Source organism: Sander vitreus, chromosome 7, assembly GCF_031162955.1.
Source record: "Sander vitreus isolate 19-12246 chromosome 7, sanVit1, whole genome shotgun sequence".
NCBI classification, from domain to species: domain Eukaryota; kingdom Metazoa; phylum Chordata; class Actinopteri; order Perciformes; family Percidae; genus Sander; species Sander vitreus.
The window spans coordinates 14,803,563-14,818,700 of NC_135861.1; the positions used below are offsets into that span (position 1 = coordinate 14,803,563).

At 44.1% G+C, this 15,138-nt stretch overlaps 1 protein-coding gene across 6 annotated transcripts in view; it reads right to left on the reverse strand.

The window, feature by feature from the left end:
- Positions 1-248: 248 nt before the first annotated feature.
- The window catches only part of rerea (arginine-glutamic acid dipeptide (RE) repeats a), a 133,174-nt gene continuing 118,284 nt past the window's right edge, over positions 249-15,138 (reverse strand). For 4 of the 6 annotated variants that reach the window (XM_078254810.1, XM_078254809.1, XM_078254814.1 and 1 more), the window contains 11 exons: positions 8,636-8,798; positions 8,425-8,517; positions 7,702-7,901; positions 7,251-7,412; positions 7,044-7,157; positions 5,577-6,943; positions 4,726-4,948; positions 3,918-4,638; positions 2,219-2,392; positions 1,928-2,108; positions 249-1,826 (listed from right to left, as the gene is read on the reverse strand). In XM_078254810.1, coding sequence (XP_078110936.1) covers positions 1,793-1,826; positions 1,928-2,108; positions 2,219-2,392; positions 3,918-4,638; positions 4,726-4,948; positions 5,577-6,943; positions 7,044-7,157; positions 7,251-7,412; positions 7,702-7,901; positions 8,425-8,517; positions 8,636-8,798 — 3,432 coding nt within the window. In that variant the 3' untranslated portion in view covers positions 249-1,792. The remainder of the gene's footprint in view (positions 1,827-1,927; positions 2,109-2,218; positions 2,393-3,917; positions 4,639-4,725; positions 4,949-5,576; positions 6,944-7,043; positions 7,158-7,250; positions 7,413-7,701; positions 7,902-8,424; positions 8,518-8,635; positions 8,799-15,138) is intronic. The other 2 variants (XM_078254811.1, XM_078254815.1) reach the window with 1 other exon arrangement.

The following is a 15,138-nucleotide window of genomic DNA, read 5'->3' on the forward strand; positions in this document are numbered from 1 at the left end:
TGGAGACAAAAAGAGGGAGTAAAAGGCAAGGGAATCGTCAGGAAAATGAGGCAAGGTAATGATGATGAGGAGTACGTCGTCAGAAGAAAGACAGGAATCGGTGGGAGATGGCAAGACAAAGTGACGGGTTCTTGTCGGGGCTTCAAAGACTTTTTGGGATTTTTAAAAAAGGGGTCAGTTTGATGATGTTTGCAAGCGTTTAAATGTAAATTACAGTGCTCCAAAGAAAAGATATGGACACTTTCAAATGCAAGTGCAGGTTCTTCATTTGGTTAAAAGAAAATTTTAAAAAAGCCACAGTTTTCTAAATGTCCATGACAGTCAAACAGTCTTAGTGCATGGAACAAAAGCAGAATATCATGTCTCATGTCATGGCTACAGTAAAAACAAACAAACAAACAGAAAGGACATATTGGGCTTATGTGCACTGGTATGACAGGTCAACACAACTTGTAACAGTCAGTGGCACACACACAATCACACAACTCCTGAGGCCCAGGAGTGCGTGTGTATTCCCAAGGAACGCACGCACACTCTCACACACAATCATCGACCCTCTACCTCCTGGTCGCCACGTGTCGGCAGACCCCCCCTCTAGTGTCACAGTGAACATTATTACAGCCTAGTTGGAGGATGACTCAGTCGGACTTGAGCCCTGCAGCAAACATGGGTGACTGGACCAGGTGAAGAAAAGGGGACACCCACAACTAGCACCAACTCACAACCATTCACGCATTTAAAACAATCCTGAAGTCCTGTTAGCCTCCTGATATAGTGAACAAAGATAAAATTCAGGTCCTGGTAATTTAAAAAAATTAGCCAAATAGGTTTCTGCCGTCCAAAAGTTTAAAATCATAATTAAAATCCTTCTCTGTAAAAAGAAAAAAAAAGTATTACTCCAATGTGTTGACTTAAATATTAATTTAAACAAAAGGATAAAACCAAATCGAGTGGCGCGCAAGGACACTCTCCCAGTGCAAAATTTAGTTTTCTCTTTAATCCATTGCTTCAGTGTGCACTCCACAGAAGCCTTTTCAAGTGTTTCAAATCCTTAACTCAACACGTTAAGTTTACACATTCTGACAACCTGCTGCGTGTCAAAGTTGTATGATGAATGGACGTGGGTCTGACAGGTTTATGGTTTACATAGTGTATGTGGGACTAAATCTAACACAGTGATGTCAGAGGAACGTTATAACTGAACAACAACTCTCTCAGAAACTGCTGATATAATGCCATGGTGCTCCCCTCTGAAACAAGGGATAATGCTTCAAAACAATTATATTGGAGACTTGGAGTCCACACCTAGTAATAATAATAATAATAATTATAATAATAATTATATGTTTATATATACTATTTACAGACTCAAAAAACACCATGCTGTAGCTTTTCTTAAAATTATTAAAAAAAACCTCCAACAATGTATTAAAATAAATGTTGAGTTTAAGATAGCACTTGTTATTTTTCCATAAACGGCCTGACCAGTCTTGTCTTTTTTTTGTTGTTGATAAGCACAGTGTCTTGTTCTAGCACCTACAAAAAAACGTCAGGAAAGCTTGTCATGCAGGAGTCTTGAGGACGTTGTCACTACTGGCTATATACCAAAGAAAGTCAATGTCTTGAAAAATAATAATAATAATAAAAAAAGTCCTTGACAGGAACAAAAAACAAATATCAGAAGAATTCTCAGACGATCCACTTGGCCTTCTTCGTTCTTCAAAACTGAATGAACAACTCTGTAACAACTTCCTGTGTCCTGCACCTGTCAGTCGCTGCCTCCCTTGGCTGGTTACAGCTGCTTGTCACTTTCCTTCTTGAGCCGGCTGAAACACAAACGAAAAAGTATTAATATTTGACAAATCAAAGGCACACACACTTAGTGTATGCAAATGTTTTTAAGTCTAATTTCTCTTGCTTATCTGACCTGTAGTAGTCCTCCTGGCCAGGCAGTGGTCCTCCGTGCATGTGATGGTGTCCGTGGAGCCACTGCTGCTCCATGGCCAGCCTCTGGAGCTCAGCGGACTGGGCATGCATGGCCTGCAGCTGGTGGGCTGCGGACATGGGCGGTGGCAGACCTCCTTGTAAGTCCCGTGGGTATGGAGTACCTGGAGGAGGCACAAACAAAAGATTTGATCAGGCAATCTGGCAGAGCTCGGATTGATAGATTGGATGTGATATTGCTGTTAATGCGAGTTGATATTGGCAGAGAGCCTACCGAAGACTGGGTGGCGCAGCATCTCGTGTTCATGCGGCGGCTGGCCGAGGAGAGGGTTGGGGATGGCGCCGTGCGGGTAAGGGAAGCGAGCCAGGTGAGGTCCTGCTGCCAGGTGATCTACTGCCAGGGGATGGCCCCCAGAGCCTGGAGGACACACAAGACATTCACCACCACCTTCTGGCGTCAGAGTCTTAGGTTCAGGGTACACTCATTTCACAATAGTGTATCACAGACAGTTCATGCTACAGGCATTAGTGATACACAGCTTAATATAATGTTTCTCCTCTCAGGGTTGACCAAAGAGTGCAGGGACAAGTTAACTATATTTATCCACTGAAAAACATCAGCTGGCTCTATCAAGAACTTAATGAAGATATAATATGCTTTAATCCAATCTCATATGTCACTTCTCTATACATTACTACAAAGACAATAACATATAAATTGGAGTTTCAGACCATATGGTAATACATTTAAACTAGAAAAGATGGAAGTGAAATTAATTAATTAATGAAATTAATTCAAAGTCCCTTCTGTTCACTCTTCACTGTTATGAGAGGAGTATTATATTTATAACTGTATTTACAGAAAACTTGATTCAGATTACAGCACAAGATACTTTACTTACTTAACATGAACCCCCCCCATAAAACTTAAATTTTCATCTACTAAGTCCCTTATTGTACATTATTTGACTTGCTTATAACAATTCAAGTGACCCCAGTTTCTGCTTACATTATCATCTAAGCTCAGTTTTTCAAAGATTCTTTAAATAAACTTCTTTTCCTAGAACCTTGAACCACAGAGTTGGCACTGCCTCTGATTAGAAAATGTGACGTTTGTTTTGTCACCGGTTTAATTCTAGCCAAAATCCTTCATACCTTTATTCACAATTATTTTACTAGAAAAAATTGACTTCATGATGTTTTACTAAAGTGGCTTGCTAATAGTTTAAAATAATAGAGCAATTTGTACGCTAAAATTGTTACATTTTGAATAAGTAACACTTCTATTCTTGATCCTCTACTATTTTTGAAATATATTTATATTTACCAATGGTTTATAAAAAGATAAGAGAATATATGTGCTGATAATACAGATCTCCCTTTCTATGTCAAAATGCATAAGTAAACAATATTACACAATACCATTAATATCACACCAAAAAAGATTCAGAAAATGAAGCTAAATACATCCATTTAATAATAAATAAATATATAAATATAGACCTTACTCCATACAAAAAATCAATGTATCAAACACATGCTAAATGTGTCTGTAAAAGTCTTTGGAACATACTGAAATATTGACATGTTAGAGTTTAATTCATCATTCTTCCCATTTGTAAATGTAATTATAGAAACATTACTGTTTCATGCATAAAGAGAAGACCAGACAATGTTAATGTATTTAAAACTGAGAATTTAATTCTAAATGAGATTGATTGAGATTGAGATCCATTATAGGAAATGTAAAAAGCTACTCTGATAAAATGGTTGCCATCATAAGAGAAAAGACAAGAACATCTTGACATAACTATTAAACAACCTCTATTTACGATATATACCTCTATATGTGAATATATATTTTAATATAATAAAACATGATATAGCTATTACAGTTCAATTAGTTGTATTGTGTAATTGTAAGTGGTATAGTCAGTGGCATTTGCATGCATGTATACAGGGCTTTCTTTTACCTTGGTGAAGAGGATCTTGCTGGTGGAGGTGTAGATGGGAGTGAATATGCGAGTGCTGGTGGTGGTGTGGCGTGACATTGAACATCTGTAGGCGGGCGATGGGGTCATTGGCCACTGTGGCCATCCTCTCAGCATGGAGTCTCTCTGCAGCCAACCTCTCTGGGTAGCTCATTTCTTGCCGCAGCTGGGGCCCACCGAGGGCCAGCCGCTCACGCTCTAATGGGTTCAGGCCCGGATGGAAGGAGGCGAAAGGGTGATGGCCGGCCATGGGGGGCAAAGTGATAGCCCCATGCCGGGCAAAGTGCTCCATGGGGTTTGTGGAAGGGTGAAGTGTGTCCATTTCTGGAGGCTTAACCTCAAAACCAGGTTTCATCCTTTCCCTCAGCTCCCTCTCACGAATCTCCCTCTCACGCATCTCCCGCTCTCGTAACTCGCGCTCCCGCATGGCCGGGTCAGCGTTGTACAAGCTGGGCATATGATAGGCCAGCAGCGGGTCTGCAGGGTTGAGGGACACAAAGAAGGGGTGGTTTCGATTGGTGGGGGACATGACATGGGGTCGGGCATACTCGCTGAGAGTGCGCAGGGCAGGGGTGTCAGGTCCAATGTACGGAGGCACAGCTGCGATCGTAGTGGGGGGGCCGTCATAGGGTGGACGCATGTGGGCGGGGCCGGCCATCTGAGGTTCACCCATTCTGCCCTCATGAGAGGAACTGGAGGCTTTCTGTGAGGAGAGAAACACCATGTTTAGCAAGATTTAGAAAAAAAGTAACCACTGGCAAACTAAAAGGAGACAAACAAAACCACTCACCGCAGCTCGCTCTGCTTCCTTTTCTCGTTCCCGCTCTCTTTCTCGCTCTTTTTCCCTCTCCCTCTCTCTCTCCTTCTCTTCCCTTACTTTCTGCTCTGCTTCCCTCTTGGCTTTCTCCAGAGCTTCCTCTCGCTTCTTGGCCAGTTTAGATGAAGCCAGTGGAGTGAAGTAGTAATCTGTCCTAGCACATGAGTTGTAGCCCCGGTCCAGGTGCTTGTAGAACCTGTGGTCATGGTCGAGATAAAACATTCAATATTTACTGAGAAAAATGGAAGGATATTCCAGTTCATAAATTAATACTTAAAACAAAAAAAACTAGAGAGAGTCATGTTTAGTTATGCATTTTGAATGGCAGGATAATGTCCCATTAGATGAAAAGACAGCTTGTATTAGCGTACACTGGTCCAATATTCAAAGGGAAAAACTCCCTTTGCATTCACTTCTGCTGCTATGTTGAGTATGTATTAAAACCCTCATTGCTATTCATTGGCAGTCTGTAAGCACAGCAACAACATATACTCATATGCAGTTCACTCGCATCTCACTGTAATTAATCATCCTGCTCTCCATCCCCAATAATTCCTTGCCATCAGCCCCTCAGAGCTCAGGGCTAATTGTGGCCTTGGATGCCCGTTTTGCCGGGGAGCACATACGATTTGTTACTTACATCAAAGCCTTAAAATCTGAAGGCAGAGACTCTTTGTTGTTGGATGCGTTTGAGAGCTAATCAGCATCCCCAGACAAGACAGTAGGCAGCTCGACAGACTACTGATAAATAACAACTTGTGCAGGTGTATGTTTTTCTATTTTACATATAGCGTTTGGGTAGAAATTGGTGTTTGTAGACATACCGTGCTGACTGGCTGGCATGGCTGGGCGTATTGACGATGGTAGGCTCTGGGGAGGGGCTTCTCTGTGGGGGTGGAGGGCTCTCTGGCTCTTCTGTCTCATCCAGAGGCTCCTCTTTGATGTGTACAGGTGGGAGTACCAGGCCCGGGCCGGCACAAGTGACCGAGGCAGGCAGTGGCATGGAGATGGAGGAGGGTGGAGCGGAGGAAGATGGAGGCTGTATGCCAGGCATAGAGTTTGATGAGGATGTGGGAGGGCCAGTTGGAGGTAGAACTGTACTGAAAGGATGAGACGAGAATGGCGGCTGCGGTGGCCCGTTCGGGTGTGAGGCTGCTGCGGAGGGCGGCAGAGGAGGAGCTGGAGGAGGTTGGTGGCTGGCTGATGGTGGGAGGCTCTGGGACTGAGTGAGAACTGGAGGTTGGGCTGGAGGAGGCTGAAGCTGTTGCCCCTGAGGCATGAGCTGTAAGGGAGGTGGGTGTGCTGATGGAGGATGGTGGGTGGATAAAGAGCTGAGGGGCTTGAGTGCAGGAGGTGGAGGCAGGTTTGAAGGCATTTGAGGGAATGGAGGCGCTGACACGTGGGGTTGGTGTTTGTGGGACTGTGGGTTGGGTATCTGAGGGATGGGTGTGGTTGGTGGGGGCTTGATGTGAGGCATGGACATTGGGGCAGGGGGCAGTGGCTGCTCTCTGGGAGGCTGGCTTCCACTCTGAGCAGATGACTGGGACTGGGAAGGAGGCGTGTGCGGCCTCTGCTGTGATTGGCCAGAGACTGGCAGGGGTGGGACCTGAGACTGACCCACAGGGAAGCCCTGAGGGGGCATGGAGTGAGGGTGAGGCATGTGTGAGGGGCCAGGCTGCAGTGGATGTGGCATGGGAGGCATAGGCCCGTGATGCGAGCTGGGTAATGATTGAGGTGGTACTGGCAGGCCAGGAGGCGGAGCCTGAGTCAAAGGTGAATGTGGAGAAGGAAGCCTTTGAGGGTGGAGGGATGCTCCTGACTGGATAAGAGACATCGGGCTTGCCTGGGGCAGAGGCTGGGGAGGTAGAGAGGTGGAGGCCGCTGTGGGGGGCAGTGAAGGGGCTGAGGTTGTTGGCGGAGGTGGTGCCGAGGAGGCGGCTGAGGTGCCTGGCTGACACTGGATGACTGGAGGATGCTGGCTCTGCAGGAGCTGCTGCTGCTGGGCAGATGAGTCTGAGTCACTCTCATTGTCACGGGGGCTGGGGATGCTTGGGGAGGAGCTCCGGTTGTCCTGGTCAATGTCTTTAGGATCGCTACTGAGCTCCTCGTTGATGCTGCGTCCATCAGAGCTCTCGCCCTCACCCTCCCCTTCCCCCTCGCATTCTGAGGGTGAGTCTGGCCGACTCAGCTCCTGAGGGACAGAGGAGAGAGAAGCATGAGTATCATAAAACCAAGTCCATGCATTCCATTGAAACACATCCGAACAGCAAAACAAAAGACCAAAGACTCACTTGTGTCTTGGACTTTTTGGCACTGGCCCTCTCAGGCTCCTCTGTGTCTGAGGCTCCCTTCTCTCGCTGCCGTTTGGCACTCTTCATAGGTGAAGGAACCTCCTCTTTAATCTTCTGTAGAGCAAAAGCAGCAGAGCCATTAGGAAACATTTCACAGAGATACGTGCATAGAAAAACAAAGTTTCAAGCAGTCTACGCTGTGTTTACCTTGCTGGGCTTCTTCATGGAGTCTGTCTTGCTGTCAGTGCTGTCAGTACTTGCTGCGCTGGGAGAGGTACGTCCACTGGAGCGCAAATCCTCATTGGTAGGCGAGGCTCTGCCATCAGGACTGGCTGTCTGCTTCTTACGACCACTACGTAGCGTCGACATCTGATAAAAACATGGAACATGAGTAAACATGAATCATGACTAATATTAGGGCTCCATATAATTTGGATAGAAGAAATTAAGATGGGCATACACTATACGCATGTCCAAATCCAACTTTTTTGACTATCTTTATAAAACTAAGTTTATAAAACAATGCATGTCAAAGCTGTCCCTGTGCTAATTGTCTAGAGATGATAAGCTTATTGCTTTTGGAGTCTGGCTCCAGGGATAACTCTGAGACTATGGGTCCTGAAGGTGAAAATAAAGGGATAGATGAGTGTATGCGCACCGAGCCTCGGTTCCGTCGGGTCCTCATGCTATGCTTCCCGCTGAGTCCATCCTCTTCTTCTTTGACAGGTTTGAACATAAATGGCGGCGGGTCCACGGGCTTCTCGATGGGGGGCAGCTCACCGTACTTCTTGAAGTGAATGCGGCAGTCTGTGCACAGCAAGATGTTCTCCCGGCCCCCGTGGTGCCAGTCCTTGGAGGCTGAGGAAAGCCATTTACAGTTGTAAAATGACACACAGAAATGATCTCAGAAGTACAGTAATAGTGTTGAATATAGAAAATGTCAGAATGTAACTTGTAGTTTAACACCAATGAGATAAATATTATTTTTTTATGCAAGAGATGAATCAGTGATAATGTATGAATCTGTCCTCTGCTGCAACTACTTTTCAGCAAGGTACTAATAAGGTCTATATGGGTTAACACTATAAAGCCAAAATTATTAGCCCCTCTAGTTGTGATGGCAATAACCTAAGTGTGATTAGATGGGAGCCCGGTACTGGGAGCCAGCTGTGAAAAAGGAGGGGAAAGATAATGAGGTGGAGAGAGTGAACGGCTCATGTCTGATTTGATCAAATTAGTCCTGACATCTTCTGATGCCCATCTGTCACACAGCGCTGTGTTGTGCAGGCTCACACTGATCCTAATCAAGACAGGAATAGCCAAGCAAGTCCACATGACCAGTATGAGTGTCAGTCTGTAAATGTGGAACGTGGTGTCTTACTGGTAGTGAAACAGTGGCGGCAGGCGTAGCCCTTTAGCTCCTGTTCGCTGTCTTCACTGTCAAAGTCATCTTCACTGGCTGAGCTGAGGTCCACTGGAAGAGAGAGGGAAAGAAAAAAACACTTCACATACATCGCTTGAACACCAGAATACACCAGGTCATGTCTCCCCTTTCCCCTCTGTCTGCCATTGAAGGCATCAGATATACGTACAGAACTCGCTGGAGGGGGGGCGTGAGGGAGTGTTGACAGGAGTTGAAGCAGTTCGCGTCTTAATGCGGCGGAAGACGGGCTGGCGGCGGTGTCTGCGGTGGGCTCGACAACTCGCTGCCTCGGGGGTCTTCTTCCAATAGTAGTAGAAGGTAATCAGCTCTCCCTGAAATAAGCCAACAAAACAAATTTGGTCAGCTAAAAAGGGCAAATATATCACAAGAACACAACCAGGAGTAACAAAGAGGAGGAGGCATCACTTTTGACTGCAAAGAGGTGACTGAATTAAAAGAAATGAAAGGTCTAATTCTAAGTTATTAAAAAATTGGACATAAATGACTGAAATATCTGCATTTAGGTTGAATGTGAATATGTGGAAAATACACATTAGCAGGCAGCACAGTATTTCACAGTGAAAGGCCATGGAGTTGGAGAGTCCATGCCAGGATTTGTAGCTGGCCGGGCATGTTTATGCTGTGGCCTTGTCTGTCCCAGGATTAGGCGAGGAGGCTCACTGAATGCAGGGATATTAGGATCAGTGCATTGGTGGCTGCCTGGGTGGCAGGAGCTTGAATAGGAACAAAAGAACATGTCAGGCAGAGCTTTGGCGCTACAAATAGGGAGTGAAATGGCTCCTCGCCCCTTCACTGGAAGAGTCAATTGAACTTTAATCAAACATTCGAAGGGGTGCGCTTGCCAGCGAGCAAGGCGGATAAATCCAGTGTACAAAAGGCCGCCAGGAAATCAATACCCAACTGAAACATTAACACATGCAATCATGGATCAGAAAGCACTTTGCTGAGGCAGCCTGTGCATATTAATTGCGGCTTTCCGGCCACACTCATAATACACAAGCCTTAAAAATTGGCGACAGGAGTCAGGCACAATTATGTAGTTTCCTGTGGGGCTTTGCCCTTTCCTCCCTCACCATGAACTCTTACTTGTTAGTGGTCCTTCACTGCCTCTGTAACATATTCATGAAGGTGTGGTGCGATTGTTGGCTGAGCAGTAAGTCACCTGTAATCTTTACAGCCCAGAGGGCACCCATCTACTGTCTGAGGTCTGTTAAACTGCTGTGCAACAAAGCTCCCAGGGTTTAATGGCTATCGATTGTTTTCCTTCTCCGCTTCAGCTGAGAAACTTGACATAAATTAGTCTGTGCATTGCTTTCTAAAATGCATTAACAGCTTTTCAGCTACAACTTAACATCTTCTATCAAAATGTTCCATAACAAACAAAGGCAGGAAAGGATATGATGAAGTGGTGGACAGTTGTAAATGGCTATAAAAAGCTTCTCACTCAACCCTATTTTAACCAAAAGAGAAAATAGCACTGTAAGAAAGCCAGCAATTTTTATAATAGTATAATAGCCTGGTTTTAATGGACACATAAAGGTAACTGCAGCTTTACTTTCTTATCTCATTAAATACAAAACTACTGGAGGCTAGTTGGTTTCTTGTTTGCTGTGAGAAAACAGGTCAGGGATTGTTTGCTTCATTATCGCTTCAACAAGTCGTGCGAGGAATCTGACATTAAGAAACAAGTCTTTCTCAATCACTGCTTTAATTGGCAGAAAAAGGATTGGCCACTGAGGAGGGCTCCTCAGTGGGGCGTATTCTTGTTTAATAAAATCTCCCTTCATGTGGCTCTTAGGGGGAATTCATATCTACCAGTGGCTGTAGGACTCAGTCTTATCAGCCAAAGCAGTGCTGGAACATTCACTGAGGGGGTCTGAGCTAAATGAAACCTTCTCAAATTTCAGGGTAAATTAAGGTGCTGTGCCATGTTATGGCAAAGCCAGCGCTCCAGAGTAAAACTATCCCAAGCCCACAGCTTGTGCTAGGGTTTTGTAGACCTAAAGACTGTTGCAGATGAACACATCTGGAGTACTGGGAACCACATGTAGAAGCTCAGCAGAGACAAATAAGTAGGAGTCCTTTAAAATACAAAACACTGTTGGATAAAGAAGGAAACCTGTGGAACATTTGTCTTTAAAATATTGTTTCTGTCCATGCCAAAGACAGAGCAGCTAATGATGATCACCAAAAAACTCTATTATGTTGCCATGTGTTTGTGCATCCATTTCAGGCCGCTAACATAACTTTCTGGTTGTTTCCTGTGTGCCTCCCTCTTCAGCCTGTTGGGAAGGAAGGGCGCAGGTGCTAACTGAGGGAAGGCAGGCTTCCTGATGTGAAATCTAATTGAAATGTGCAGATCAAAAGTGTTGAGTGGTGCCGAGCGCTGGCTTTGCTCAGTGCTTAATGACTGTTCTCAGCAGCGCCTCGCTGCAGGCTGACAACTACACGGCCTCAACAACAGCTTGGCAGACACAGGGAAAGGTCACCCTGCCTCTCCATCACTTGCACTGTGTCAAGTACCATTACATTAGGCAGGGGCTAATGAAAACATTAACTTGGGCTTTTGAACAGGAATGAACAGGTGCATCGATGAGCTGGTGCAGCCGGGTGTGAATGGAAAGGGGAAAACAAAAGAAGCAGCTTTGTCAAATTTGAGTAAGTTTATTTTGAAAATAAAAAGAAATCCAAGAAGAAATACTGCATACTGCAAAAAAGCATAACTCTTTAGGTTTGTTATATATTTCATCTTTAGAGTTCAGGAATACAAATTTTGAATCCAGTCACATTGACAAAGGAAGGATTGATGTACGCAAGACAACACAGGCAAAACTTTCAATGTGTAGTGGAGTTATACAGTATATGATTTCTGTGAGTGAAGTGCAGTTGAACATGAACATGGCATGTGGTTGAGAGAGGCTTTGTGCTGTAAATTAGTGTCAAAGGGAGATTGACAGACTAACTCTCTCTCAGCCTGCCTGCACATTGAATTGTGTCCCCCTGAAGTCACATACATCCGATCTCTCACACTGACTGTGTACTTTTCCCTATCAAAGTCACTTTGTCATGCTACCACATGCCCACAGCACACTAAACTTTCATTACCTTGTGTTCCTTTCTCTATGATTGGGTGTTTAGCCAGCAAGTTTGTTTGTACTATTTGAGGCTTTTGAGTAAAGTTGCCATTTCTTTATAAAATGAAGATAAAAGTAAAACAGAAACCATTCCATGTACTTGCATTTAAAAACAGTTCACAGGTACCCGCTAAAAATTCATGGAAATACTTGAAATAGAAATCTAGATTGGCCCGGGCCTACGCACCATAATTTCCCCCCAGTCCGCTAAATCACTGCAGAGAGGTACAGAGTGTGCTGCTGCTCCGCAGTACATGAGATAGTGACAACATAAGCTCAGTATTATAAGGCCTTTTAGACTGCTTCCATCTGCAGGAGCTTTCTGGCCAGTGGATTATCCGACAAGGAAAGGGCTTACCCTCCTATCACGACACTCAGGGCTTCCATTCCGGTTATTGCCACTTAAAATGGTTGTCTACATACGTGCGTGTGCGCGTATATATATATATATATATATATATATATATATGTGTGTGTGTGTGTGTGTGAGAAATAATCTGAGCTCTTTAGAGTAATATCTGAAATATTGTATACAAGTCTCATATTTATTAATATGAATATGTAGGAATTATCATTCAAATAAACTGAGATTTCAGTAATGGCAAGTGCACCTTTTTTTTTTGCAACAGAATTCAACAGGTTTTCTACTCAGTGACTGAGTTGTAAACCATCTTATAAGACTAAATAAGGTTACCCATAAAACCTCTGTAGAGTACAGTTTAATTGTGGGTGGGAGTGCAGCGTATCCTACACTGGGCTCGGTGGTCCTGTGTGCGTGGGCAGGGCTGAGGGTGAGGGCTAAACTTGTGTATTTACACCCTCATCCCCTCTCAGGCCCAGGCCCGAACAGATGGTTTCTGTTTTTCCTGGCAGATCTGTGACAGAGCCACAAAAGGCCCCTGCTTTGACATGAAGCCAAACGGTTAAGGCCGTTACTGGCAAGAGCAGGGGAAGGAGGAGAGAACAGGGAAGAGCTGAGAAGGGGGAGGGCCGAGTGTGGTGGAGAGCCGAGAGGGAGGAATAAAGAGCCAGCAGAGGATAACAATGGACAATCAACATCGAAACCAACCACAACCATAAAAAAATAAAATCACTCTGCAAATAAAAATCTCTGCAAAAAAAATCAAGGCAGTGCGCAGGGAGCATGTGATTTCTGGGTTCTGGTGGCTGATAGTGAGTTGTGTAAATACCCATTAGTGCAGCATGAACCTGTGCTCCTCCTGCTTCCTCCACAGTCTGCAGCTGGACTGCTTGCGGATTTATTTCGGTGAGGTGAAGGGGGATGTATTTCTCTGAGCTAAATCAAACGAGGGTTTAATTATGTATGTGCTTGACCCCTGGACTTGGTATTTTTCATCAGCCATGACAGGTTGTACAATGCATCGTTTCAGTGAGTGGTGCTTGACTTTTTATCATCTTCATGCTGACTGCAACTGTAGGGGGTAACGTTGTTGAAAACGCTTATGTGGTTGAGCAGGTCAGAAGTGTATTTGTGATGCCTGCAGGGCCATTTGACATGTCCCAAAGTGAAGAAAAAAATTTAATCTATTTATTTTGAGTCTTTTGACAGCATTCCTATTGATGTTTAATCTTTAATTGATTTATCTTCATAGGATACAGATTACATAAAATAATGCTCTATTACTTCAGTTCACTAGGAACTTGTCACATAATATGCAGATAAAATGATTTTAAAAAAACACCCTGCAAAATGACAAGGTACCAGGTGAACTTAAAACGATTTTCTCTTTCTTTAGCCTTTTGGTGAGTGAATAGTAAAAGGACCTTGGCTGGTGGAGCAGGGTGCATGTGAAAGGCAGTTAAATAGACAGCCAATCCCTGCTGCGAAGCGCCTTTCTGCTGGAGAATGACTGAATAAGCTCTGCTTTCACAGGTCAGGGATGCACATGCTGAAGAATCAGCACTCTTAGTGTTTCTCCTGCTGTAAGCGCTTTTGCCTATGAAAGCAGATTGGATGGCAACAGTGCCTTTTTGCTGGAGGGTCGATTCTGCGTGTTCTGCTGATAAGCTAGTCCCCAAAAACCACAACATGAAGCTTACCAAAGAACTCAATTACACAGGGAGCTCTGGCTCGCTCTGGCTCCATCTATTAGGTGGAAAAAAAGATTTTGCCCACACTCTGCCGCGTTAAATTGCCTGCGGTCTGCTAAAAGAACATCAATATGTGCTGGTTGAGCTTCTGTCAGCTGACAGCGATTTCAATGCCTAAAGAAGTTATATCATTTACCAAACACGAAAGCTGTCACACTACTGACAGCTGCTGCCAACTGGACCAAGCCCCTGTAGTTTGTAGCTGGTTTAATTAGTGTTTGAACCAAAGTATTTATAATCAAAGTCATCCCCAAGGTTCTGGCTGCTGAGCTAAGGAGATGGCAATGAATTAATTTGACGTTTGTACAGATTGTACCAGGGCAAACATCTGCTGTGAGGTTGTGTTGAGAACACTGTTCTCCTGTTGCCCATCCTGTAAATGACAGAGCCTGGGGAGGCAGAGTGCTCTCTTTTCTCCCAGAGAACAAGATGCTGCAAGAACCGCTCAGCACATCACCTCCTGGTTGAGTGTCGAGACAAGCAAGGCAGTGTTTGTAGTATATGCCTTTAAAATTATAACATGCTCTACAGTCACAGTGACTTTTGTGACCTGTACTGTTCCGTCACCTGCCACAATCAAAAGCTAAAACCAAACACAAACTGGGAATTTAAGTTATAGTGTTTCAAATTAATGTTTCAATTGCTGCTACTTGCCCAGCTGTTGTAATCAAACTATTTGCTATCTGAGGACACTTGTTTGACTTGTGATTAGAGATGTTCCGATACCGTTACCAGTATCGGTATCGCCTCCGATACTGCCTAAAACGCTGGTATCGGGAAGTACTGGAGTTTATGCACCGATCCGATACCACGTAATAAAGCCCTAAAGAAAATCTACGTTAAAGTAGTTTATTTATGTTGTTTTTTCCGTTATAGCTGACTGTCAAACTGCATAATAAAAGAAAGTTCTGGGGCATTCATGTTTCACAAAGAGTTTAACCTGAGCCAGACCGACAACAAAGATAGAAATCATATCACATCCATACAAGGATAGTAGTATACAGTTGTTAAAACATAATAACATATATGACACACTGGTATCGGATCGGTACTCGGTATCGGCCGATACGCAAGTTCAGGTATCAGGAAGCAAAAAATGGTATCGGACCATCTCTACTTGTGACGGCAACACGAACCAAAAACACACTGTGGTTTCACCTTTGTTAGCTTTTCTAACACACTGCACCTTTCTGTCTTTCTCACCTCCTGTAAGTTTACATGACTTGCAGCTGATGTTTTGCTGTGCAAGTACCAGCTGAATGTGTTAATGAAACTGTATTACATTACTATATAGAGTCATATAAATAAACTTAAAAATTCAATTTTTAATATCTAAATTCTACACGATTACTAAAATACAATTGTTTAACTATGTCGGTGCTAATGCTAATTCTGTGCCGATACA